Genomic DNA, 27,778 nt, shown 5'->3' with positions numbered 1-27,778 from the left:
GATACCATGTTGGTTCAAACACCTCAACTGCCTTGGCGATGTTGGTCGGTTGAGCTACGGTCTACAGAGTTACATATGTGATGTTAGCATTCTGGCCTTCGAATCTGCTAGTGGTGAGAGGGTTCATAGGGGCAGAGGAATGTTCTTGGAATGCTGACGGTTCTTTTTTTTTTATTTAAAAATTTTTTATTTAACACAAATTTGTAACATTTACAGAGAGAAAAAAGGCCCTATGAATAGAGCCTTAACATAGTGAAAACGAACAGTGGGAAAGAATAAACATGTTAATAAGGCACTTCCCCTGCCAGCTCTGTTTGCCCATGCCACACGTGTTCAACTAAACTAACGTGGCCCTAACCCTCTTCCTCCCCTGCCCCCCGAGGTCTGACCTGCCAGGTCAGCCCTGCGCTTGGCCCTAGCCCGCCCCGCCCCGCCCCTCCTCCTTGCTCTCCCTGGTGCCCCCTGACCTACGCTAGCTATGCTGACCCCTGCCCTTGGCGCCTGCCTGTCTCCCGTCCGAGTGCTCGGGCCCTCCCCCCACACACCAGGGACCCTGTAATAGGCTTTATTGGTTGACCAATTGGAGTATGAGCTCCCTCAATGATAGCTCATTGAGGGGGCCCATATACGCACCTGTGTAGGCTTTGTGAGCCAGTCTTAAGTTGACTGGACTGCTAGCAGCACTGTTTGTAGCTGCTCCTGCAATATCGTTATTGTAACTAAATATTGGTGTGGTGACGGAACTCCTGCCTCCCGTGGATTACTACTGTACAGCACTGAAAGAACTAAGTCCCCATTAGTTCAAGTCCAGCTTCTTATCTTTAATAAAAGTCCAAACCTGTTCTGGTGTCTCAAAGTAGTAGTGGAGTTCCTCAAACGTAACCCAAAACTTTGCAGGATACAGCATTCCAAACCTCACCTTTTTGTAGAGGGCTGCGTTTACTTTGATGAATCCTGCACGCCTCTTGGCCAGCTCCGTTCCCAAGTCCTTGTAAATGCGCACCTCGCAGTTCTCCCATCTGCTGCTCCTCTCCGCCTTGGCCCATCGCAGCACACGTTCCCTGTCAGCAAGCCGGTGAAAGCGGACCGCCAAGGCCCTCGGTCGGTCGCCAGTCCTGGGCTTCCTTGCGGGGGCTCTATGTGCCCCATCCAACTCCAGGAGTTGAGGGAAAGCCTCCGGTCCCATCAGCGCCTCGAGCATACCCGTCACTTATGCGGCCACATCCGACCCCTCGCAGCCCTCGGGGAGGCCAATGATCCTCAAATTCTGCCTCCTGGCTTTGTTCCCCAGCTCTTCAAGCTGCTCCTGCATCCTCCTTTGTCAGGCGTTCAGCTCCTCCAATTCGTGCTCCAGCTCCGTTACCGTGCCCGCCTGGCTGGAGAGCTTCGCCTTGACCTCCCTGAGCGCCTTCCCTTGGACCCCCTGTGTCTCGACCATTCGGTCCATCACCGCTCTCATCAGGTCCAGCGTGCCCCTCCTCAGTTCGGCGAAGCAGTTCCTGACGAACTCCATCTGTTGCTCCCTTGGCCAGTGAGCCTCCGCTCCCCGGTCCCTGCCGTCCGCCATGCTTGGCCGCCCGGTCTGGGGTCCCCGCTGCTCCCGCTTCGATCCTTGCCGCTCCACTTGACCACTTCTAGTCCAGCTGCCCATACCCCGGAGAGGAAGCCTCTTCCCTATCGTCTCCTCCACCGATTCAGGTTGCCAGGTCCCAGAAACGTCCGTGGAAAAAGGTCCGTTTGCCCATCGCGGGCGGGAGCGATCCGACCTGCGACCTGCCTCCTCGAGGTGGCCACCGGAAGTTGGGAATGCTGACGGTTCTAATGTATAGAATTGTCAAATTTGTGGTCTTTCTCTTCTATCTCTTCCCATTCTGTCCCTGTGTCATTGTCCTCTGATTCTATTGTGAAGGTGCACATTATCCCCCTTTTTTTATGGATAAGTGTGATTTTAACTTCAATCTCGCCCAGGCACTTTGAACGGTCTGTTGCATGGGCTCCATTCTCTTACCCTACCTGGTGCAGGACCTTTACTGCAGCCTGCAGGTTGCTGCATTTCTCCGTTAATTCCTCTGCTATTTGTCGCACCGCATCCTGATCCTGGATTGTGCGTTGCACTTTCTGATACGCTTTCTCGCATGGAGCCTGAAACTGGCCCATATGTAGAAGGTTGGCTTGGTTCCTCTGCTCTCTTACCTCCAGCTCACTTTTCAGCTTGATCTGCCCCCTAGAGTCACCTAATTTATTTAAAAATGTTAAACTCGGACTTCCGGTTGCGGCTATGACCAGCTAAGTCGCACATTTGGCAGCTCCTGCGACAAAGGTGTTTAAGGGCCGATTGGAGGGCCCCGACGGTACTGTAAAGACGAATCCCGGTGGGGGAAGGCTCCCTGAGGAGAGTGAGACCAACTTTATGGTCGGTACTCGGAGTGGGGCGACAAAAAAAGCGGCAGCAGCTCCCCGAAAAAAGCGGGGGAAGAGGACCAAAATGGCGGCCGGTGGCGCACTAGAAGATTGGAGAAAATGGGCGGAGGAGCAGCAGGCCGCTCTCCTCCGGTGTTTTACGGAGCTGAAAGTGGAACTCTTAGAGTCTATGAACGCGACGACCACAAGGCTGATGGGGGCCCAGGCGACCCAAGAGGCGTCGATAAGAGAGCTGCAGCAGGAGATGGCTGCAAGGGAGGAGGAGGCCACGGTCCTCGTGGGAAAGGTGGAGGTGCACGAGGCACTCCACCTGAAATGGCAGAGCCGCTTTGAGGAGCTGGACACTCGAATGAGGCGGAAGAACTTGAGGATCCTGGGCCTAGCAGAAGGCCTGGAGGGGCCTGATCTCCCGAAATATGTAGCGGAGATGCTGAGCTCCCTGATGGGAGAGGGGGCCGGTCCATCGCCCCTGGAGCTGGAAGAAGCATATCGGGTCATGGCTAGGCGGCCTAGGGCGAACGAGCCCCCGAGGGCGGTGCTGGTGCGATTCCAGCGTTTCTGTGATCGGGAGAAAGTGCTGAGGTGGGCCAAGAGGGAGAAAAGCAGCAAATGGGAGAATTCGACGGTGCGGATATATCAGGACTGGAGTGCGGAGGTGGCAAAGCGGCGGGCCCGGTTTAACCGGACGAAGGCGGTGCTGCACGCAAAGAGGATCCAGTTCGGAATGCTGCAGCCAGCGCGCTTGTGGGTCACCTACAAGGACCAGCACCATTACTTTGAGACCCCAGAGGAGGCATGGACTTTTGTTCGGGAGGAAAAGCTGGACCTGAACTAGAACTTGGGAACGCCGGCGGTCGAGGCCGCCCGAGTACCCTTGACTGATCAAGTGGCCCATGTCTTTCTTAGGCCAGGTCGGAACTTGGTTAAAGTTGATGGATCGTTTGGTTTCTTTGAAACTTGTGTTATGGGGGGTTTCTTTGTTCCTTTTTGTGTGTCTCTTCCCGTTGCCAACTTCCCTTAATTATTGTTGTTGTAGGGGGGGCTTTTTTACTGTTTTTTGATCTGTTCTTTAAGGGTTATGGTTACTGTTCTGTTCGATGGAGGGTGATGGTTAAATACGTTATTATTGGGTAGTTATTTAGTTATGCAGGCATAGTTATGTATTTATGTATTTATTTGAGATTTGTTATTTATATTGTTATATTGTTAAGTTGGGGAGGCGGGACGGGGGGGGTGCAAGTTGGTTATGCGTGTTTTGTTTTTCTCTTTTTTCTTCCTCTCGTTTTAAGGGGGCTTTTTTATGGGCTTGGATGGGGACGGGGGTGGAATTGAAGATGGCGGGGTAGGGTGTGGCCGGGCGAAAGCGCGGGCTTTCCCCTGTTTCCCGCGCGCGGGACGGAGGAAGGGGGAGGAGAGAAGAGTGGGGTGTGGCCAGCAATGGCGGCTTTTCCCGCGCTGAAGCGGGGTCAGAGAGGGATGGCAAGGGGGGGGGGAGGCCCCTCCCCCCCCACATCGGGAGGAGTCGGAGTGTGGCAGGGGCAGCCGGGTCAGCGAAAACCAGCTGACTCTCGGGAGTACGATGGTGGATACACCGCGGCTAGGAGGGGTCCTAGCCGGGGGGGGGGGGGGGGGGGGGGGGGGGGGGGAGGGGGGTTAGGGGGGGATACCGGGTTGCTGTTGGAAAGGCCGAGGACGGGAAGGGAAGAACGGGAGGAGAGAGGGGGGGGGGCATCGCCATGGGGAACGGGTCAGAAGGGGAGGGTCGACCCGGGGCGAACAGGGGACAGGACATGGCTAATAGACAGGGGAAAGGGACGGGTCGCTCCGCGACCCGGTTGATTACTTGGAACGTGAGGGGGCTGAATGGGCTGGTCAAGAGATCAAGGGTTTTTTCACACCTAAAGGGACTGCAGGCGGATGTGGCAATGTTGCAGGAGACTCACTTGAGAGTAGTAGACCAGGTACGCCTGAGAAGGGGGTGGGTGGGACAGGTGTTCCACTCAGGCTTGGACGCAAAGAACCGGGGGGGTGGCGATTTTGGTGGGAAAGAGGGTGTCGTTCGTGGCGGCGCAGGTGGTAGCAGATAAGGAGGGTAGGTACGTGATGGTGAAGGGTAGGCTGCAGGGAGAGAATGTGGTGCTGGTGAATGTGTATGCCCCGAATTGGGATGACGCGGGTTTTATGAGGCGCCTGTTGGGCCTCATTCCGGGTCTGGAGGCAGGGGGCCTGATCATGGGGGGGGACTTCAATACAGTGCTCGACCCTGGGCTGGACAGATCGAGTTCCAGGACGAATAGGAGGCCGGCAGCGGCAGAGGTGCTAAGGGGGTTCATGGAGCAGATGGGGGGGGTAGACCCTTGGAGATTTGGCAGGCCAAGGGCGAGGGAGTATTCTTTTTTCTCCCACGTCCACAGGGTGTACTCCAGAATAGACTTTTTTGTACTGAGCAGGGGGCTGATTTCGAGAGTGCAGGACACGGAGTACTCGGCCATTGCGATTTCGGACCATGCACCACACTGGGTAGAGGTAGAACTGGGGGAAGCACGGGACCAGCGCCCGTTGTGGCGCCTGGATGTGGGGCTGCTGGCGGACGATGAGGTGTGCGGAAGGGTCCGGAAGGGCATTGAGAGATATCTGGGCACGAACGACACGGGCGAGGTGAAGGTGGGGGTAGTCTGGGAGGCCCTGAAAGCAGTGATCAGAGGAGAGCTGATCTCCATAAGGGCACACAGAGAAAGGAAGGAGAGGCAGGAGAGGGAGAGGACTGGTGGGGGAACTTATAGAAGTGGACAGGAGATATGCGGAGACACCAGAGGAGGGGCTGTTGAGGGAGCGGCGCAGTTTACAGGCCCAGTTTGACCTACTGACCACTAGGAAGGCGGAGACGCAATGGAGAAGGGCACAGGGCGCGGTCTATGAGTACGGGGAAAAGGCGAGCAGGATGCTAGCACACCAGCTGCGCAAGCGAGATGCAGCCAGAGAGATTGGGGGAGTGAGAGAGAAGGGAGGGAACGTAGTGCAGAAGGGGCAAGAGGTGAACGGGGTCTTCAGGGATTTCTACAGGGAATTGTACCGGTCTGAGCCGCCCAGGAGGAGGGGGGGAATGGAGAACTTCCTCGATAGATTGAGGTTCCCAAAGGTCCAGGAGGAACGGGTGGAGGGGCTGGGGGCGCGCTAGAGCTGCAGGAGCTAGTTAAAGGGATAGGCCAGATGCAGGCGGGGAAGGCGCCGGGGCCGGATGGGTTCCCGGTGGAATTTTATAAGAAGTATGTGGACTTGGTGGGTCCAGTGCTGGTGCGAGCCTTCAATGAGGCGCGAGAGGGGGGGGTTCTGCCCCCGACAATGTCACAGGCCCTGATCTCCTTGATCCTGAAGCGGGACAAAGACCCTGTACAGTGCGGGTCCTACAGGCCTATCTCCCTCTTGAATGTAGACGCCAAACTGTTGGCAAAGGTCCTGGCAACCAGAATAGAGGATTGTGTGCCAGGGGTAATCCATGAGGACCAGACGGGGTTCGTAAAGGGACGACAACTTAACACAAATGTCCGGAGACTGTTGAATGTGATTATGATGCCAGCAGTGGAGGGGGGAGGCTGAGATAGTGGTAGCACTGGATGCGGAGAAGGCATTCGATAGGGTGGAGTGGGAATACCTGTGGGAGACGCTGGAACGGTTTGGGTTTGGGGAGGGATTTATCAAGTGGGTGAAGCTGCTGTATTCGGCCCCGATGGCGAGTGTGGTTACAAACGGGAGGAGGTCAGAGTATTTTGGGCTCCATCGAGGTACCAGGCAGGGATGCCCCCTATCCCCCTTACTATTTGCATTAGCGATCGAACCGTTGGCGATGGCACTGAGGGGTTCAGGGGGGTGGAGAGGACTGACAAGGGGAGGGGAGGAACATCGGGTATCACTCTATGCGGATGATTTGTTGTTATATGTGGCGGACCCGGAAGGGGGAATGCCGGAGGTAATGGAAATACTAGCGGAGTTTGGGGACTTTTCGGGATATAAATTAAATGTGGGTAAAAGTGAGGTCTTTGTGATACACCCAGGAGGTCAGGGGGAGGGAATTGGGCGGCTCCCCTTTAAGAGAGCAGTAAAGAGCTTCAGGTACTTGGGGGTGCAGGTGGCAAGGAACTGGGGGACCCTCCACAAGCTGAACTTTTCAAGGCTGGTGGAGCAGATGGAGGAGGAGTTCAAGAGGTGGGACATGGTACCGCTGTCGCTAGCAGGGAGGGTGCAGTCAGTCAAAATGACGGTCCTCCCGAGGTTCTTGTTTCTGTTCCAGTGCTTGCCCATCTTTCTCCCCAGGGCCTTCTTCAAGAAGGTAACTAGCAGCATTATGGGCTATGTGTGGGCACATGGCACCCCTAGAGTGAGAAGGATTTTCTTGGAACGGAGTAGGGACAGTGGAGGATTAGCGCTACCCAATCTTTCCGGATACTACTGGGCGGCGAACGCATCGATGGTGCGCAAGTGGGTGATGGAGGGGGAGGGGGCAGCTTGGAAACGTATGGAGAGGGCGTCCTGCGGCAATACAAGCCTGGGGGCGCTAGTAACGGCACCATGGCCGATCCCCCCCACAAGGTATACCACGAGTCCGGTAGTGGCGGCCACCCTTAAAATCTGGGGGCAGTGGAGGCGACACAGGGGGGAAGTGGGGGGTCTGATGGCGGCGCCACTGAGAGGGAACCACAGATTTGTCCCGGGGAACACTGGCGGGGGATTCCAGAGCTGGCACAGGGCGGGCATCAGGCAACTGAGTGACATGTTCATAGAGGGGAGGTTTGCGAGCCTGGGAGAGCTGGAGGAGAAATTTGAGCTCCCCCCGGGGAACACGTTTAGATACCTGCAGGTGAAGGCATTTGCCAGACGACAGGTGGAAGGATTTCCCTTGCTTCCCGATAGAGGGGTGAGTGATAGGGTGCTGTCAGGGGTCTGGGTCGGAGAAGGGAAGGTCTCGGACATCTACAAAATAATGCAGGAGGTGGAGGAGGTATCGATAGAGGAGCTGAAAGACAAGTGGGAAGCGGAGCTGGGAGAGCAGATAGAAGATGGGACATGGGCGGATGCCTTAGAGAGGGTCAATTCGTCGTCGTCGTGCGCAAGGTTGGGCCTCATCCAATTTAAGGTGCTGCACAGAGCCCATATGACGGGGACTAGGATGAGTTGGTTCTTCGGGGGTGAGGACAGGTGTGTTAGGTGTTCGGGAAGCCCTGCGAACCATGTACATATGTTCTGGATGTGCCCGGCACTGGAAGAGTTCTGGGAGGGGGTGGCGGGGACGGTATCGAGAGTGGTGGGAACCAGGGTCAAACCAGGGTGGGGGCTAGCGATTTTTGGGGTTGGGGTGGAGCCAGGAGTACAGGAGGCAGGGGAGGCCGGAATATTGGCCTTTGCGTCCTTGGTAGCTCGGAGAAGGATCTTGATTCAGTGGAGGGACACAAGGCCACCAAGTGTTAACACCTGGTTAAACGACATGGCAAGCTTCATCCAATTGGAAAGAATCAAATTCGCCCTGAGAGGGTCGGTACAGGGGTTCTTCCGGCGGTGGCAGCCCTTCCTTGACTTTCTGGATCAGAGATAGGAACTGGAGGCCGAAACAGCAGCAACCCGGGGAGAAAGGGGGGGGGGAAGGGAGGGGGGGGGGGGATAGCAACGAAGGGAGCACGTCAGCGGGGGGTCGCGGGCAATGACTGCCCGAGGCCATCGGCAGAAAGGGAAAAAACGGTTTGGTTGCTAGACTGGTAGCGCGGGGGGGGGGGGGGAGGGTGGGGGGGTGCGCGCGGGGGGAGGACGTGGGGAGGATTTTCCAGGGGGGATTTGTTGTGTTATAATTTAAAATGTAGTAGGGGTAAATGTTTGTATCGAAAAATTTCAATAAAAATTATTTTTTTTAAAAAAAAATGTTAAACTCTCCACCTCTCTTCCAGGGAGCTGCTCCATACAACTAGCGATTGTAATCACTTTACCTAACTTGAAAGTCTCTCTGCTCAATTCTTTCTGGGTGTGGTTCCAAGAATTTTTCCCTTTGGATCCTAGATCCAATTTTGGGCTGTTACCCCATTCTACCCATTTGGGCCATTTCCTGTTCAATATCACCTAAGACTTCTTCCCATTTGGCACGGCTTGCCATTTCTAATATTTTCTCTCTCTCTCCCTAAGGTTCATCATGAGTGTGTCGGAATCGACCGGGAGAGTGGCCCGGCTTTCACTAAATTTCCTCCCACAGAGTTTACCCAATTCCCTTGACTATCCTAGTTCTAACTACATAGTTTGTTCACCACGTGTTACAGACACAGGGTTTATGGCCCAATTTACTGCTCCGATGTCTGTACTCTTGTTCACTCCACTTGAATCCTGTCCATCCCTGTCCTCTTAATTCAGGCTCAGGATTGATGTCGGAGATTACAAGGTTGGTGGGTTCGAATTCCGAGCAACTAGGTCGCTTCTTATTGAAGCCCACCCAGGGATGCCATAAACTATCAGACACTTCGACAAAATTATTGGTAAAATGTTTTACCAAGGTGCCCTTGCCTGCGAGATGAACAAAGGACAAACGCAGGTTCACGATGCAACCCAAATTTATTAACAAATACAATAAAACCATTATCCTCCCAAAATATCCCAAATATACTTTTTCCAAGATTCTAATACTACCCGTGCCGATGAACTTGATTGAGCTGCGGGTCTAATACTCTGAGCCTTTGTCGTCTCAGGACCCTCATCTGCAAATGTGGGTCTCACACGCCTAATCTGTCTGTTCTCCGAGGCCTCTTGTGTTGAATCTTCACTGGGGGGGATGGTTTGGTTGCCTCTTTCTTATCCCTCTCCTCAAGCACTTCCAGAAGCTTCTCTGGCCCTCCGCCAATGAGGTCACTGGGCGGGGCCGTAACGCCCAACAGAGTTGCCAATTGCAACTTTTCAGAATGCCCGGAACTCCCCGCCAGGTGTCCATCCTTAGGTGCATTGTCTGTGTGTAACCGTATCCCGCAGGAAATCTAAGTGCCAGAAAGTCTGGCTTTATCTGGTCAATCCACAACAATCAATCAATTTGAATGGGGCCGATTATCTTCCGATGTCCTGTTTACATGACAGGCCCAGACTTGCCCAGCTATCTGTCTCTTCCCAGTGTACTCGTGTTTGGCTGTTTGATTTCCCACCAGGCCTGTCTGTGCTTCTGACTGTGGCTAATTTTTCCAGTTCTTAATTTAAAGTGTCCAATTCTGTATCAGGCTTAAAATTCAGGCAGTTGGTTATTTTACCACAGAATTGACTGGTGCTGATTAACCTGAGGGTCACTGCACCTGAGGCAAGGGGCAAGGCTGATAAGGTGGGGCCTTCATGAATAACCTCAGCAGTTGCAGGAATTTAACCTGCACTGTTGGTATCACCCGCATCATGAACCAGCAATCCAACCAACTGATGACTCTTAAGATGATGGGTATGTAAGCCAGGTCAATTTTTTTAGAGTCATCATAATTTTTACACATTTTGGAAGATTAAGAATTGGAATACTATTTTTTATAGAGGGTCTTGTCGGAATTCCATATACCCAAAGAACATAGAATTACATAGGAACTGGAGCAATCATTCAACCCTTCAAGTCTGCTTTGTCATTCAGTTATGGCATATCTGTAAACTTGAATTAGATTTATTCATCTTAATTCAATATCCAGTGATACGTATTCCTAACAAAACTCTATTAATCTCAAGTCTTGAAAGCTGTAATTGTTCCAGCATCCATGGACATTTTGTGGAGCGAATTTGTGTCTTTTTTGTGCTTCCTAATTTCTCTCCTAAATTGACCCAGCTCCAATTTTAAATTTACCTCCCCTCATTTGTAATTCCATATCGGAGGCAATAGCTTCTCTGTTTGTACCCTATTGAAGTATTTTAACATTTTTTAGATCATCCCTCAATCTTCTATATTTGAAGGAAAGCAAGACAAATTACCCAGCCTGGCTTCATAGTTTTAACCTCCAAGCCCGAATATCATTGAGCAACCAGTTATTCCTTGAATGAAGTAGGAGGCCTATATATCCATGTTAATATTTTGTAGAAACATCACTTATGATTAGAAATGTGTTTTAATCAATGTGCTTTAATTGTTAATACACCATAATTGTTAATGCACCAAAATTGCAGTATTTGTCTGTGAGGTATTTCTGAATTAGTTTGAGGGGTGATTGAATTTTTGGATCCTTGTTTTGCAAAACAGACTTCCAAGTCCAGAGTGTTGCTACCACGGTGTGTCTTTAACCTGTATGCATTGGACAAATGACTGCGAATCGACTTGTTTAATCAAATAGTGTTTATTCACACTCACACAATGTTACAGTTAATCAATCACACCATGAACACAAGTTATTCTACAGAGTACTAAAAGTTCATACTAGACCTTAACTTAACTTTGAGTGACTAGCAAGTACCCAGACAGATATTAGCCTTTATCTGTATGCCGGCTCCTGTAGTCCTCAATCTGGTCTGATGCTCTGGCTCTGATCTTCCTTCTGTTGATGGTCCTCCTTGTGATGGCTGGTGAAGATCACCGTTGTTCCGTTGCTGTTGCGCACTGCTGCAGAGAGAGATTCTAAGGTGGTGCAGCACCTTTCGTGTATTATTTGTTTTGCGCCCTCTTGGGCGGTCCCTGGGTCATTACCAATCAACTGATCAGGGTTCGATTGCCCTGATCGATCAAGTCAAATCCGGTTGTGCACTCACCGGCCAGGTATATTAGTGTTAGGGACATGTAGGCTTTCCAAATAACGAATATAGATGCTGTTGTGTCTGGCAGACATTTGTGATTGACGGTGTGCTTCTATTGTCGCTGGGGTGGCCTGGAGATGGCCTTTTTCTTTTGTATTGTGATGCCTAAGCTGCAGCTTGCTCATCAATGTTTAGTTAAACTGCAGCCTGCTTGTGTTTATACTTGGCCAATTCTCCCAGCATCCTTTGCAGGACCGCCATCTTAGGTGGCCGTTCGGCCACAATAGCTTGCTGTCTGGTTAGTGGCGAATCTCAAAACATGCCAATATTTTTACATAAATGCCACAGTAACTTCACGTGATGGCAGATGTACAGTTGAAGGTGGAATCCGATAGTTTTAATCCGAGATGTATTGCTTTATCCTTAGCTTCACAAAAAAGACATCTTATCTGCCTCCTGATTGAAATAAATAAATGGAGTGAATTTCCCTTATTTACGCAATAAATGCAAATCGATTGTTTGCTGGAATCTATCCCATGGGTGCCAGCTGTCCTCCAGTGTTCCTCCAATTCTTCTAAGAATCAGCGGGATGTTTAATTGGAGACCATCATAGCAGAGCCTGATCCCATTCTCATTCATTTGCTACAAATTCAAGCAGTTTAGGTCAGGAGTCACTATTGATCTATGCACTTTTATTGATTTTATTTCTAAAATGTAATTTAGACACTCGAGGCATTAGTATTACCAGCCCAATTAAGATCAGCGAACTCAGCATGAACTGGGAATAGAAGCTGGAATTATATCACCATCAGTTCGAGGGCAATTGAGGATGGGCAATAGATGCTGGCCCAGCCAGTGACACTCACATCCTATAAAACAAAATCAGGAAAAGCTGAAAAGGCTGGAGCTCCTTTCTCTAGAAAAGAGAAAGGTCGGGCGGGGGGGGGGGGGGGGGGGGGGGGGGGGGGGAACCTATTAGAGATTTAAAAAATTGAGATACAGTAGACTTAGAAAAGATATTCCCTCTTGGAGTCCAAAAATAGAAGCTATTGGTGGAATTCTCCAACCCTCCTGTCGGGACGGAGAAACGGCACGGCACCGCGCGAATCGTACCACGTCGAATCGTACCGCGCGAATCGCCCCCATTGGCGCCGGCTTGGTCGGCACGGCTTGGTCGGGGTATGCGCCGACTCTCTGCTCGGGCGCGCTGATTCTCCGGGCCGGATGGGCCGAGTGGCCGTCAACAAAAAGACGAGTCCCGCCGGTGCTGTTCTAACCTGCTGTGGGCTGGCGGGACCTCGGCGTTGCAGGGTCCGGGTGGGGCCTGTGGGGGAGGAGGGGGGGGGGATCCGACCCAGGGGGGGGGGAGGGGCATCTGTTGTGGCCTGGCCCGCGTCGGGGCCCACCGATCGGCGGGCTGGCCACTCTGCCTCCCGGCCTCCTCTCCTCCGTGCTGGCTCCTGTAGCCCTACGCCATTTGGCGTCGGGGCCGCCTCGGGGAAGAAGGCCATTGCGCATGCATTAGTTGCCGCCTGACCAACTGCGCATGCGCTAGTTGGCGCCAGCTCAACTGCGCATGCATGAACCCCGCGGTGCCGGGTTCAGGCCGGGAGGCCGCGGAGGCCGCTCCAGCACCGTCCTAGCCCCCTGTGGGCCGCAGAATGGGGTCCCGGAGCGGGCACAGACGCCGGAGTAAAATGCTCCCGTTTTAACTCCAGCGTCGGCACTTCACCGCCCGTTGAGAGAATCCCGTCCTATATATAAGACAGTTAACAATAAATCCAGTTCGGAATTCAGGAGAAGCATCTATACTCTTAAGAGTCATACGAATGTGAAGTATGTTACAACATAGAATAATTAAGCCTGATAGCATAGACATTTGAGGAGAAGCAAATAAATACAAGAGGGAATAGGAGGATATGATGGCAGGATTAGATGATGGGTGGGTGGAGCCTCGTGTGGAGCATTAATGTCAGCATAGACCATTTGGGCTGCAGAGTTTGTTTCTGACTATATAAATTCTACATAATTCCATGTCAACAAAAAGTTAGATTTTGGCCTTTTTATTCTGCAGTGGTTCAGGAAGGCAGTTCACCGTCTCAAGGGCAATTAGGAATGGGCAATACATTCTGGCCTAACCAGTGACACCATCATCTAAGAATGAATTTAAAAAATAAACAATTTTAACTACTGCCAAACAGCGACATGACTAATGTGGAGGCCCCTTCTTCAGATTTTTATTGCTGTTGGAGATTTGAAAAATGTCAAATTTAATTTATTTGTCTCTTCCTTTCAGTCTCATTTTCTGTCTCCATTAATCCAGCCTTTCTTTCCCTCTGTTTCTGTACCTGATCTGATATAAAATTTACCTTCTCTAATTTATATGTCCTTCTCCATCCATACACTGTTTCAATCTGTTAAGGGGTTAATCACTAGCCCTATTCACTCAGGGTCCAGATGCCCCATTCCTTTGTTGTAATGTACATGTTATCAGCTCAAATTTACAGCGCAAAATATCATTGTGAGTAAATGGGCAAAGTAAATCCTAACCAGCAGTCCATGATGCCCTGAAATAGCAAATTATGGTGCCTTATATAAGAGTTATCATTTTACAAAATAATGCCGCCTCCATCTTCTCTCCTCTTCTCCTCTTTCCGTTAAAGTCAATGGGCACTGCACACTCTGATTCCTATTGCAAACGTTATTCTACATCTGTGATCAGATAGTGAATTTTAGCAGGCTGTTTGACCATGGAAAATACCACAAGCAATCTTGATTCTGACCCCATATTCTGTACACAGTTACTCACACACACACACGCCTTCAGCAGGAATTGAATCATTGCTCAGATCAGTTTACTCAGGGATCTAGTCTCGGACTTTATTGTTCTGTATAGCTCAGCCACCCACTGCTTTTGCCAGCTAAACCTGAGGTGGAAACTCAGCGTATTTCTCAATTTTCCAACTAGGATTGAAATTGTTCCTTGAATGACAATAAAAGAGAGTGGCTGGTTTTCTCTGTAATTAATGTCACTAAGTGTCACGGGCACTTCCTTCCCATGTCTGCGTGCATTTCCTTCAGGTGCTCCGGTTTCCTCTCACAGGCCAAAGATGTGCAGGTTAGGTGGATTGGCCACGTTAAATTGCCTGTTAGTGTGCAAAGATATGTAGGTCAGGTAGGGTTACAGGGGTAGGGTGGGAGAGTGGGCCTAAGTAGGGTGCTCTTTCAGAAAGTCAGTGCAGACTCGATGGGCCGACTGGCCCTTCTACGCTGTAGGAATTCTATGGTTCTATGGTTCGAAACCCATTGCAAAGTTGTATTTCTGCAATTTAATTTGTGCATCATTAATTATTGACGAAACAAATAATCTCCTGTTTATTACAAAAAGAAGCATTTCATCTAGACCTCCAACTCAAGGTGAATTGTTTGATTTTCCTGTTTCTGAAGAATGGCTATATGCAACATTCCCTCTAAGCTCCAGAACTGTGCAGCATCCCAGAGCTCGCTGCGCATCAGGCTGAGCACATGTTGTCGATTTAATTTAACAAGTGTGCACAGACCCCTCCTCCGCCAAAATTAACATTTCTGTGCACTTCAATGAATGGCTAGTGCACAACAGTAACTAAGATAGAGAGGACGTTGGTTATAAGCACAGTCTTTGCATTCAAAGGTCACAAGACTACATTTAAATTTAATGTTAGAGTTGAAGAATGATTGCCTGTAAATATATGTACTGAGTTCTGTTTGTCTTATTTCCTATTTTTGCATGCGACTTTTGCAATATATAACCGATGGCCTGTAAGATGTGAAAACACAATAAAACAGTTTTGGAAAAAAATTCAAGAATGAATTTCAATTCTAACTGGGGAATTTAAAGGATGAAATCAGTATCCTCCTATGGCTCAATTGGCTAGCACAGCGAGAAGCTGAGTAACATTACCTGCCAGACAGGTCCCTTGTTAGATATAACTTATACTGAGTACATATAAGCAAAGCAGTTTGATTTAAATAACAGTGAAACAAATCGAAGAATGGCCTCTGTTCGAAAAATGGAATAAGAGTTACTCGGCTAATTTAGTCCATCCCATTGATGGCACAGATTGAAAATAAGCCAGTTTTTCCTGAAATCCAGTGCAGTAGTGGTAAGAAGTGGAATTTAAGACTTTATTTTCATATTCACATGAAAAATACTCTAAATGTTTCCTTCTCCTTTGCAGGCCAGTGTAGGAATCTGAACACCTGACCAATTAACTATGGCAAGTGACGACAAAGTTGCCATCCTTTCTGATGATGAAGAGGATCAGAAGAGAAAATATATTCTGGACGAACCTTTCAATGCTCTGTCAGTGGAAGCAGGGAATGAACCGCCTTCTAATCCTACCAATGCAGAAAGAGAAGCAACAGAAACAGAGGAACAGGACTGGTTTGAGAGACGCTGTATAAAAATAAGCAATGATCTCCTTATTTCCAAAGTGTTTTACTTCTTCTTTTACTCTGGGTATGGATCTTTGTGCCCATTACTACCTGTGTATTACAAACAGCTTGGCATGTTGGCCAGCCAAGGCGGACTTTTGGTGGGGATAAGATATTTCATAGAATTCTGCAGTGCCCCATTCTGGGGAGTTATAGCAGATCGATTTAGAAAGGGGAAGATTGTCCTTCTCTTTTCCGTTATGTGTTGGATTGTCTTCAATCTGGGAATTGGTTTTGTGAAACCTGCCACCATGAGGTGTGAATCAAGGAATCCAGCTCCTACTACACTGGCTTCAAATATCTCTACACATTCCGCATTACCCACAACTGTATCGACAAATCACTCTCTCCCAAACAAATCCAATAAGAGTCGGATACAGAGGGACATTTACAAAAGCCAGACTTTGGATATGCGCGAGATCTCGGCTTTTCGTTCCCCTTGGTCAGTGCAGAACAAGGCCATATTTTACAAGAAAGAGCTGCTCAAAGTGCTGACAATTCAACAGCAACCATAAATCCAAACAGGACATTACATCCCACATTGGCCTCAACTGTAAAGCCTGACAAATACATCACTTCTGACTTGGCAGAGGTTGAAAATATTTTCCTACTAATTTTGTTGGTTGTTATAGTCGGAGAATTCTTCAGTGCACCGGCAGTCACGATCGTGGACACCGTTACCCTGCAATACCTCGGCAAACACCGAGACCGCTATGGGTTGCAGCGAATGTGGGGCTCCTTAGGATGGGGCATTACCATGCTGGCAGTCGGCATCTCAATTGACCACACGCATATTGAAGTTTCTATTGAGGGTCAAGGCTGTGAAAAACCTGATTACAAGAACTACAGGTTAACCTTTATAGTTTTTGGAGTTTTGATGTCAATAGCACTAATTGTGTCGACCCAATTCAGATTTGACTACAGTCACCTAAAAGCTGAGGAAAATAAGAGAGAAGAATTTATTGAAATTCAACAAGTGACTCAGAATCCTTCATCAGTCGATTCGGGAGTCACAAATAGTGCTGAAGAATCAAGGAGCACGGGAACGAGAAAATTTGAATTTAGACAGCTACTTAGAATAATTTGCACTGTGCAATATGGTTCTGTGCTGTTTGTGGCCTGGTTCATGGGCTTTGGCTATGGCTTCGTGTTTACATTCCTCTATTGGCATCTGGAAGATTTGAATGGGACAACTACACTCTTTGGAATCTGCTCGGTCCTAAGTCATGTATCCGAACTGACCGCTTACTTCTTTAGTCACAAGTTGATTGAACTGGTGGGTCACATCAGGTAAGCTCTTGTACTGACTTACCCGTGCCTGACACAGCACACATTTAAAAACAAGATGTATAAGAGATGCTGCAAGTTTCCATCTATTTGAAGGTAATAGTTTCAGAGAGGAAAAGTAAAGTCCGATTATGGAGAAATTTATTTAGCTGAGAGCCCTCCTGAAACCAAAAAGAAGCCTGGTTTCTCAAACAAAATACAAAAGGGCTACTGAAACTCATAAACAGAATATTAATGGGGACAGTGTTTGTTTATCTATGGCCAAAAACACCAGGATATTTTTTAACAATCAATTCACCCTCCTGTCTGAAACAACATGTCACACAGAATTCACAACACAGAGGAGGCCATTTGGTCTGACATTTGTTGTTCTACTGGAGTTGGCTGCTCTGAGTGCCATTTCTCTGTTCATTACCGGAATCCTTTTAATATTCCTTTTAAAATATTATCGGGGGTAATTTTAACTACTGAAAATGGATGAATTTGGTTTGGATAGGCGGGTAAAAAGCTGAAAATTGAAGCCACCCACGTCCAGTTTTGATGAAGTCAGGGTAAGGGGTGGGTGAACATTTTCCTATCAAGTTTTTAATTTAAGTATCTATATGAGGCTGTGTGCTTTCATTTTAACAGTGATTTTGACCATGATCAGCTGTGTTTTCCTGGCCTCAGGAATTCTAGGAGGTAACAAGAAGCAAGAAGAGTTAAATCCACTGGGTAAAGGTTTTGGCGGGGATTCTCCCCTACCCGGCGAGGCGGGGGGTCACGACAGGACAGAGTGGCGTGAACCACTCCGGCGTCGGGGCTCCCCAAAGGTGCAGAATTCTCCGCACCTTTAGGGGCCAAGCCCTCACATTGGCGGCCTTTGGCACTCCGCCAGCCAGGGCCGAAAAGCCTTTGCCGGCCGGCGGAAGTCCACGCATGCGCCGGTGCACCAGCGGCTGCTGATGTCATACTAGAGCATGCGCAGGGGAGGGGGTCTCTTCCGCCCCCGCCATGGTGACGGCCATGGTGGGACGGAAGAAAAAGTGTGCCCCACAGCGCAGGCCCGCCCGCCGATCGGTGGGCACCGATCGCAGGCCAGGACACCGTGGGGGCACCCCCCCGGGGTCAGATCGTCCCGCCCCCCCCCCCCCCCCCCCGCCCTCCCCAAGGACCCCGGAGCCCGCCCGCGCCACCAATCCCGCCGGTCAGGTAGGTGTTTTGATTCCCGCCGGCGGGAGAGGCCTGTCAGCGGTGGGACTTCGGCCCATCGCGGGCCAGAGAATCGCCACGGGGGGCCCGCCGACTGGCACGGCACGATTCCCGCCCCCGCCGAATCTCAGGGGGCGGAGAATTTGGGACACGGCGGGGGCGGGATTGACGCCGGCCCCTGGCGATTCTCCGACCCCCCGGTGGGTCGGAGAATGCCGCCCCTGAATTGTGCTATTTAGGATCCAGGAGGACAGGTGTGTTGCACCCAGGTCAAACAAGTTACCTTTTAAACCCCACCTCCCCAATGTGATCTGCCTACTCTCCCTCATGTTCAGACCCGTGACTACTATTGCTCCCGACTATCACCATCACCAACGGCTCCCCCACTTCAATCGAACTCGATTCCTTCAACCACCAACTGCTCCCAACCTGTAATTGGAACCGCCCGGATGCATCCCACTCCCCACTTCTGGAACTCGCAAGAAGTGGGTCAGTCAAAGTTTCCTGAGGAACCTAAAATCCAGAACTCCACCACATGCTGTGGAGTTTTAACATCGCCAATCACTTCCTCATCCAGGACCGACCTCGACCGGCAGACTAGGCCTCCAATCGGACGGGGAGATGAGAAGTCTGTTCTGGTGATTTGGGGTGGGTTGTTGACCAGGGTTTGGGGGTGGGAGTGTGGAGGAGGAAGATAATTCAAAGAAGGAGGAGAATGAGGATCAGTTCAGGGAAGGTGGAGTCCACTGGAGGGAGGGGGTGAATGGGAGGTCGGTTGAGGGATTTTGATCAGGGGAGGATAGGGTGTCCGGGTCAGAGTCGATTGGATGGGTTTGATCAGGAGGAGTGGGGTTCAATTGTATGGGAAGGAGGGGCTTTGTTCAGGGGACTTGTTGGTCGGGGGCAGGGAGAGGTGTCGCGGATGTTGCTGAGAGAGGAAGCGCCAGGAAAGAGGAGCGCCAGCCAGACTCCCAAGGGGTATCCAACCAGGAGTTTCCAAGAGAATCCTGCCACTCTGGCCTCTGTGAACTCCAGCTGTCTAGGCCAAGGAGGATGCAATTGCCCTGGAGCAGGTTACCCTTAGCAGTCCCTTCAGGGGTCTGCCAAAGACATTTCAGACAACAGGGCATAGCAGTCAATAGGCTGTCTCCACCTCTGCTGCAGATGTTGGAGCTGCACCTACACGAAGTGGTAGAATAAGGAAAACTACGAAGGTTTGAATGCACAATGGTGGCATGGGGTTCATTCACTGTATATAATCTGCATTATTGCAAATATATTTTGCTTTTATTCCTCTCCAAGTTTCAGGTATTCAATGTAATGGAAGGTCCCACATTCATTCAAGGGTACAAATTGCCCCCCCCCCCCCCCCCCCCCCCCCCCCCGCCAAATACGTATCTGCAGTCTTGTCTCAATTCAATGAAGTCTCATTCAATCTCCAATGAGTCGCCTTTAGTTCTATACACGAATCGGATGGGAATAGAGGGATATGGACCCCGGAAGTATACAAGATTTTAGTTTAGATGGGCAGCATGGTTGGTGCAGGCTTGGAGGGCCGACGGGCCTGTTCCTGTTCTTTGTTCTTTGTTCTTCGTCAGTGACTTGAACAAAGGCACTTCCTGAATGAAAATGATGCCTGGAAAATGTGAGCCTTGCAGGCACAAATTATATGGCCTCATGAGAATTGTTCATCAAGGTTAAATCATTATCCTGATGCTGTCACATTGAAGATTGTAGTTTGTGGATGTTATAAGTATTTATAATGACCCACATTGGAGTCTTTTCACCCAAGTTCAGTTTGAGTGGCATTTATTTTCTGACAGAGATACTTTTTTCATTCCTTCAATGGGTGTGGGTTTCAGTGGCTAGGCCAGCATTTATTGCCCATCTCTAGTCGTCCTTGTGAAGGTGTGGTGAGTTGCCTTCTTGAACCACTGCAATCCATGTGGTGTAGGTACACCCACAGTACTGTCAGAAAAGGTGCTCTAGGATTTTGATCCAGTAACAGTGAAGGAACGGCGATAGATTTCCAAGTCAGGATGGTGAATGGCTTGGAGGGGAACGTGGCAGGTAGTGGTGTTCCCATGTATCTGCTGCTCTTGTCCTTCCAGATGATAGTGGTCATTGATTTGGAAGGTGCTGCTGAAGGAGCCTTGGTGAGCTCCTGCAGTGCATCTTGTAGATGGTACACACTGCGCGTCAGTGGTGAAGGGAGTGAATGTTTATAAGTGGATTGCCAATCAAGCGGGCTGTTTTGTTCTGGATGGTGTCGAGCACTGATCCAGACAAGGGGAGAGGATTCCATCACACTACTGACTTGTGCCTTGTAGATGGTGATCAGACTTTGGGGAGTCAGGAGGTGACTCAAGTTACTAAAGGACTGCGTTATATGTAGTCAGTTAAGGATGAGCGCTATGGAGTGCTAATTCCATTACACAACAACCACATGCTCCCTAGGAGATTGTAGCTTCCAAGGATGATCCCATTGTTAGGGTTGAAGGCGACATATGCTTCATAGAATTCATACAATTTACAGTGCAGAAGGAAGTCATTCAGCCCATCGAGTCTGCACCGGCTCTTGGAAAGAGCACCCTACCCAAGTCCACACCTCCACCCTATCCCCATAACCCAGCAACCCCACCCACCACTAAGGGCAATTTTGGACACTAAGGGCAGTTACCATGGCCAATCCATCTAACCTGCACATCTTTGGACTGTGGGAGGAAACCGGAGCACCCGGAGGAAACCCACGCACACACTGGGAGAACGTGCAGACTCCGCACAGACAGTGACCCAAGCCGGGAATCGAACCTGGGACCCTGGAGCTGTGAAGCAATTGTGCTAACCACTATGCTACCATTATCATTGTGAGATTGATGACCTTTTGTGCTGAAGATGACAATGAAGTTCTTATTGTCTCCCTGCATGAAAGCAGAATTGTGCTTGTAAAAACTTGCTTTTACTTTGTTCCACCTGGAATTTTGTAACTATGATGTTGTTGTGGCTACGTCTTTTGTGTTCTGCTCATGCAATCGCATCCCCATGTGTCTCATCTGAATCCTCACCCTCTTCAAATTCAAATTCATCCCCTTTGTCCGAGGAGATGTGTAGTTCCTCCACGTGGCAAAATGTCTCCCCTTTGCAATTTTAGAACCTGCAGGATGCAGCAGTTGATGTTGATGTGGGACACCTTCTGTGGTGAATATTGGAGAGCCCCATCTGTGTGGTGCAAACATCTGAAACAGATCTTTAAGAGGCCAATAATCTGCTCTATTAAGGACCTTGTGTTTAAATGTGCAGCACTGTATCTCTCCTCAGATGCACTCTATGGATGCCGAATGGGCGCCATTTAGTCATATTTTCAGGGTTACTCCTTATCACTGAGGAACCAATCCTCCAAATGCTGAGGACCCTCCAAGATCTGTGGCACTTGTGATTGACTCAAGAATTAAGAGTCATGAGAGCTTTTTGGGTATCTAGCACAAATATGCATGATTTCTTTCTGTGATCACGGAATAGGTGGATGTTTAAAGAGTGAAATCTTTTTCTGTTAATAAATCTCAGGTTGCTGCCAGGGAGATCTCAAGGCCACATGTGTGCAGTCAATGGCACCCTGTATGGGTGGAAAATCTGAGATTTTAGTGAATTCCAAAGCTCTGACAGCCTGGCTTGCTTCATCCATGTGGAACTGCAAGTAATGGTGAGCTTTATTGAAAAGGGCTTCGGTCACACCCCTTATGCATTTATGTTTCACCCATTGTGAGATTTGGCTGAGCTCCTCAGTGGAGCCCTGGAAGGATCCACTGGAAAAACATTTGAGAGCAGCTGTAGTCTTAAGAGAAACTGGCATTTGAAGTCCCTCAAGTCAGTACAGTGTGAGTTCCTCATGAGAAATGTGGCAAATATGAATGACTATATTCCTGGACTTGTGAAGGCATCTGCATCTGCAGGACTGCCTTTCGCTCATTCCAATTTATGAGCTGCATCTTCAATAGACCTTTATTCAAAGCCAATCCTGCAGGTTCTAAAGTTGCAAAGGGGAGACATTTTGCCACGTGGAGGAACTACACATCTCCTCGGACAAAGGGGATGAATTTGAATTTGAAGAGGGTGAGGATTCAGATGAGACACATGGGGATGCGATTGCATGAGCAAATCTTTGTTGATTTAGTTACTCCTCATCAGCATTTCGATCTTCCTGAGGTTCCACTGGCTTTTGTTCCTCAGGGCTTCGGTCTTCCCTGAACTGTGCCAAACAGCGACGGGCCCTTCTCATTTGCATCAAAGCTGTTAAAAAGGTAGCATTGCCTACAGCCTGCATTCTCAACTCTTCCTTTTTTTCTTCTTAACTGATAAAATTGATCAATCAATGGTAGTTCCATTGATTTGTCTTCTTCCATATACAAGGCAGGAATGCATTCACTAAACCTCGACTTTCCCCTTAGTCTGCGTATTGAAAACAAGGGCCACCTCGTGCAGGATGATATCCTGGATGATGACAAATGTTGATCTTTCCCTTCAGACATGAATGCACATTCACAATGAGTGTATTCATTTGGGTCAAAGGACTTACGTTGTAGGAGCCACAGTGAGCTCAGTTGTCCTCCAGTGGCCTTTACAACTATGGATACCCAGTTCTTGCATGTATGTCCTGACTCAGCATGCTGCCTTGAATGTCATGACCTATTCACTGGGAAGATGGAGGCTTGTAGAGTCCATACAGCCTTTGCGCAGCAGATGTGGCCACTGATTCTTGGAGCATGCACCCATTCTGACATGGCTCTGTGACGATCCGATGTCAATTAAGGCCATGGGCGGTATTCTCCGCTCCCGATAAAAATCGGGATGGCCGTCGTGAAATCGGCCGAGGTTCACGTTGGCCTTGGGGCCCACTCCCCGCACCTAATTCACCCCCCCCCCCGACTAGGAGCGGGCCCCCGTCGTTCCCGGCCGCGACCTCGCCGCGCCAGAAATGACGCGGAACCGGCGCTTTTCTGATATCATCTGCGCATGGGCGGGTTGCCGGTTCCAACCCACGCATGCGCGGATGACATCAGCGTGCAGGTGGCACGAACCCGCGCATGTGCGGTGCCGTCTTTCTCCACCGCCGCCCGGCAAGACGTGGCGGCTTGATCTTGCTGGGTGGTGGAGGGAAAAGAGTGCGTCCGGTTTGGACGCTGGCCCGACGATCGGTGGGCACCGATCGCGGGCCTGTCCCCTCCCGAGCATAGTTGTGCTCCCGTCCAAATCGGGCCCCTAGATGCCCCAAATGGGCATCTGGCGCCCGTTTCACGAATGCAGCGACCAGGCGTGTTTGCTGCCGTGGTGAAACGGGCGTGAAGGGCCGGCCGCTCGGCCCATCGGGCTTGGAGAATTGCCGTTCGCCGTGAAAAACGGCGAGCGGCGATTTATCCGCGCCGGGGGGGGGGGGGGGGGAAATCGCTGGGGGTGCCGGGGGGCGTAAAAAATGTCGGGAGGCCCTCCCACGATTCTCCCACACCACGTGGGGAGTGGAGAATTCCGCTCCATATACAGCGCAGCACCCAAACTTAATAGATTGTTGCCTGACTGCAAACCATGAGAAAAGGAGCCAAGCTCATTTACTGTGAATGAGACCCTAGAGTCCAACACTCAGCTGAACTGTGCTCCCCATGGTTTAAGCAGAACCGTTACAGGGTGCGCCTTCAATCAGCCAAGAATTGTGCTGATATTTTTCTAACTGATTTTCGAACAATGTCATTATTGCAAGGTGAACTCAAAAATGGTGCTGTTAACATTTGTGTGGGAGACCAGCTTCCAACCTCCCCCAACCACCCACCAAGTCCCTCCCATTCTCACTACCTCCTACTTCCCCTTCCTCCTATCATTACAACCTCGGGCAGCACGGTGGCACAAGTGGTTAGCACGGTTGCGTCACGGTGCCAAGGTCCCAGGTTCGATCCCGGCTCTGGGTCACTCTCCATGTGGATTTTGCACATTTCCCCATGTTTGCCTGGGTTTCGCGCCCACAACCCAAAAATAAATGTGCAGGATAGGTGGATTGGCCATGCTAAAATATGCCCCTTAATTTGAAAAAATTAATTGGATATTCTAAATTTATAAAAAAGAAAAAAATATCATTGCAGCCTCCACTTGTTACCCTTGAACCTAACATTATCCATGTGGCTATTCCTGTCCTTCCCCCAAATCCTTCAATGTTGATGTCTCCATGCTCTTTATCCACCTGACCCCTTCCCTTCTTGAGGCCACTGCACCCTGACTTTCTGGGATCCCCGATGAGACCATCCAATATCTCCCAGGACATTTCAGCTCACCATCTACAGGATGGCATAGATCAGTGCAAAACCTGACCCCCATTTAACCCCCCCCCCCCCATCAAAGCCTGGAAACAAAATCCCAAAGTAATTTCCTGCCAGCAGGAAACTGACTTTTTCCATCAAGACAGGATTCCCACCACTGGTGGGAGTGGAAAATTGGGGGAAGTCAGATGCTGTGCACGCTTTGGAGACCTGTGGGGGAAGGGTGCTGAGGAGTTTGATGTGGTGTCCTGGTCACAGAGGTGCCTCAGACATCTGCATCCAACAGATCGGTGTAAAGATACTTGTTGAATCCAGTAAGCCCTCACCATCAGGAAGGTGCCAGGTCTTTGGAAAACCCAGTCAACAGCGGTTACAGCCTAAAGAAGAGTGAGCTCAGCAGCATCATTGTCAAATCTAAAATTCTAATTTGTCTCTATGAAGTGGACTGGTCACTGTCTACCTACCAGCCTCAGTTACATGGATGTGTCGGCGGTGGGTTTGCGTCAGGAAACACATTTCTCAGATTTTACCTCCCCAGCCAACTCAAAGCCACCCATTTTTCATGGTTTACATTGTGTCTAGCTCAATACCATTACAACAGATATACATGGCCAGTTTAGCTCAGTTGGTTGGACAGCTGGTTCGTGATGCAGAGCGAGGCCAACAGTGCAGGTTTAATTGCTGTACCGTTGTGGTTATTCATGAAGGTCCTGCCTTCTGAACCTTGCCCCTCGCCTAAGGTGTGGTGATCCTTGGGTTAAATCACCACCAGTCAGCTCTCCCTCTCAAAGGGGAATGCAGCCTGGGGTCATCTGGGACTATGGCAACTTTACCTTACATAGCATCTGATTTTCAGTTCCATCAGTCAGTGGAATTATACATCAAATGCTGTGTATAATGGGCAGCTGATCCGATACAGTCTAGGGTCTTTTCGCAGTAACTTCATTGAAGCCTACTTGTGACAATAAGCGATTATTATTATTATTTTGTGTCATTGCTCCATTCTACCCCGTTGGTCCTACTCATCAAAACGACTACAGTGAGGGCTGGAGAGTTGAACTCTTCCCATTTCAGCTGTTCATTGTCACCATCAAGAATTTCCAATTGGGGTATAGCACAGCTGGATATAGAATAAAGCTGCCTCCACTGTGCAACACGCAGAAGGTCATGTCTGCTGAACCAATGTGGTGATTTCTCTCCATACCAGCTATCTTGTATTCTCTGATTGACATTACAAATTAGTGTCAAGTTTAGGGACAGTCTTGTGCTTTGGGCCTAAGTCCATTAGGAGTTGAACCACTTGGTACTGGCCAAGGACTGGCCTGGCCAAGGATCCTGCAGCTAGTTGAGTCTGGGCTTGAAATGAACCTAAAGGTGGCACAGTAGTTAGCACTGCTGCCTCACGGCGCCAGGGACCTGGGTTTGATTCTGGCCTTGAGTGACTGTGTGGAGTTTGTATGTTCTCCCCCTGTCTGCATGGGTTTCCTCCCACAGTCCAAAGATATGCAGGAAGTGGATTTGCCATGCTAAAATTGCCCCCTGACGTCCAAAGATGTGCATGCAGGTTAAGTGGGTTCCAGGAATGGGCAGGTGAGTGGGACTAGGTAGGGTGCTCTTTCAGAGGGTTGGTGCAGACTTCATGGGCCAAATGGCCTCCTGCATTGTTGTGATTTTATGGATTTACACCACTACCACACCCAATCCATCTTTGTAGACCAACACCCACTGAGCAATTCTTCCTTACATTGATTATCTATTATAACTTTTACTCCTGGACAAGCCAGATAAGAGGTCAGCACATCTGTCTTCATACTTGTGGATGAATCCATCTGCTTGTGGCTGCTGCTTAGATTTACTGCCACCAGCTCTTGGAGGAAGGATCAAAGAAAAATATGTCCCAAAGACCCAGTTACTCCCTCTGTTGGCAATAGCATTGTTAATGTAGGGATAGGCGTAGGTGTGTACTTGTCCAGGTACCAGAAATGAGAGTTGGAGACTCAACAGGAGCGAAACACTGCCAAGTAGTAAGGGTTAAAGAAACTTAATCACAGACAACAACCTATATCCCACACCAATTGCTTTGCCGCAGACAACACCTTATAGCCATTTAGTTAAACTTATTGCATCTCTTCCTTCTGCTTCGTCTTCTAACGTTGCATTAACTACATTACTGCATACGGTTTGCACCAGCTTATACCAGTCAAATCACAAAATTACAGCTCTCTAACCTTGGTCATCTGTAGTTCTCTAGACCTAGCAGGAGCTGCTGGTATTTAGATTAAGGGATGCATGGAATGTACTGGCTGTGGCGACTCTACAAATAACATCTCTAAGTTTGCAGGAAGCTATAGAATATTCTGATCTAATTGAATGCCTTAATTCCCATCAATCCCTTAATTGTTACCTTCTTACCCTTTCAGAAAACCCGGTGAATAAGATGTAGTTGCACTTAAAAATGTCCATTCAATTTCTGCAGGTGGAAACTTTGCATTGCTTTTGATTGAATAAATATAGCTTCCACACAAGTTCAAATGAAATATAATCGCACTTTCTTTACAATTCTTTAAACCAGTGCCCCGAATGGAAAAGGCTCCAGTCAGCTTGTTGAGTGAAGCTATGCTTGAATTGTTCCGCTTTTCTGTTTCCTCAAACAGGCTCAAGTGATGTTTAACCTGACATAGTCAGTTTGTTATGCGTTTGCACTAAATTTGCTTTGCAATAACATGAAATGGGAAGATTATGCATGGCCAGGTAACTATGGGACAGTCTCATATTGGGATATGCCATAGTTATGCTGTAGTCTTGCCTTAGTTAAAAATTTCCCATCAAAATATGAAAACTAGCTGTAAAGGCTTTAAAAAAAAAAGAAAATCAATAGTTAAACATAATTATGTATAAAACGTATCTGTATGGGTTCAAACTACATCGGCCCTGGGTACGATCTAGGATTATGGGTATAAAATAGCGCATTTGTCCGAAGCTGCCTCTATTTGAGAGCCTTTCACTTACTTCCTGTCAATGTCGAGACATTTTAATGACATTCCTGCTGCAGGTTGAACTGTCTGCCAATTTTGTTTATTTTCAATGAAGTGTTTTATCCTTTCTGTAACTTGTTACTTTATATTTTCATTCTTTGCCAATCATATTAAGCAAAGCCTTGCTCCCATTTAAATTTTTACCAATTACATTCCACCAAAAAGTTCAAACCAACCTCCAGAATACAAAACAGTGACAGTTTCTAAAGCACAAGAAAATTTAGCCTGCATCCCACATTAGAAGAACTTATGAAAATATCGCAAAACTATCCGTGAACATGGCTCCAACAACTTTAAAGTTGCCCTGCTAAATGCATGTGACACATATCTCGAGGCGTCAATGTTCTATATTTTTTTATTTTA

General features: G+C 49.1%; 1 protein-coding gene across 1 annotated transcript in view; it reads left to right on the top strand.

The window, feature by feature from the left end:
* Nucleotides 1–27,778, top strand: part of mfsd6b (major facilitator superfamily domain containing 6b) — a 108,266-nt gene that overhangs the window by 51,688 nt on the left and 28,800 nt on the right. The window contains 2 exon segments of the mRNA XM_038789147.1: nucleotides 15,348–16,029; nucleotides 16,032–16,893. Of these exon segments, the coding sequence (XP_038645075.1) occupies nucleotides 15,384–16,029; nucleotides 16,032–16,893 (1,508 nt within the window). The 5' untranslated portion in view covers nucleotides 15,348–15,383.

The sequence above is a fragment of the Scyliorhinus canicula genome, chromosome 2 (assembly GCF_902713615.1).
Source record: "Scyliorhinus canicula chromosome 2, sScyCan1.1, whole genome shotgun sequence".
NCBI classification, from domain to species: domain Eukaryota; kingdom Metazoa; phylum Chordata; class Chondrichthyes; order Carcharhiniformes; family Scyliorhinidae; genus Scyliorhinus; species Scyliorhinus canicula.
The sequence above is the reverse complement of the archived record's forward strand: the minus strand, read 5'-3'. Positions and strand labels throughout refer to the sequence as shown.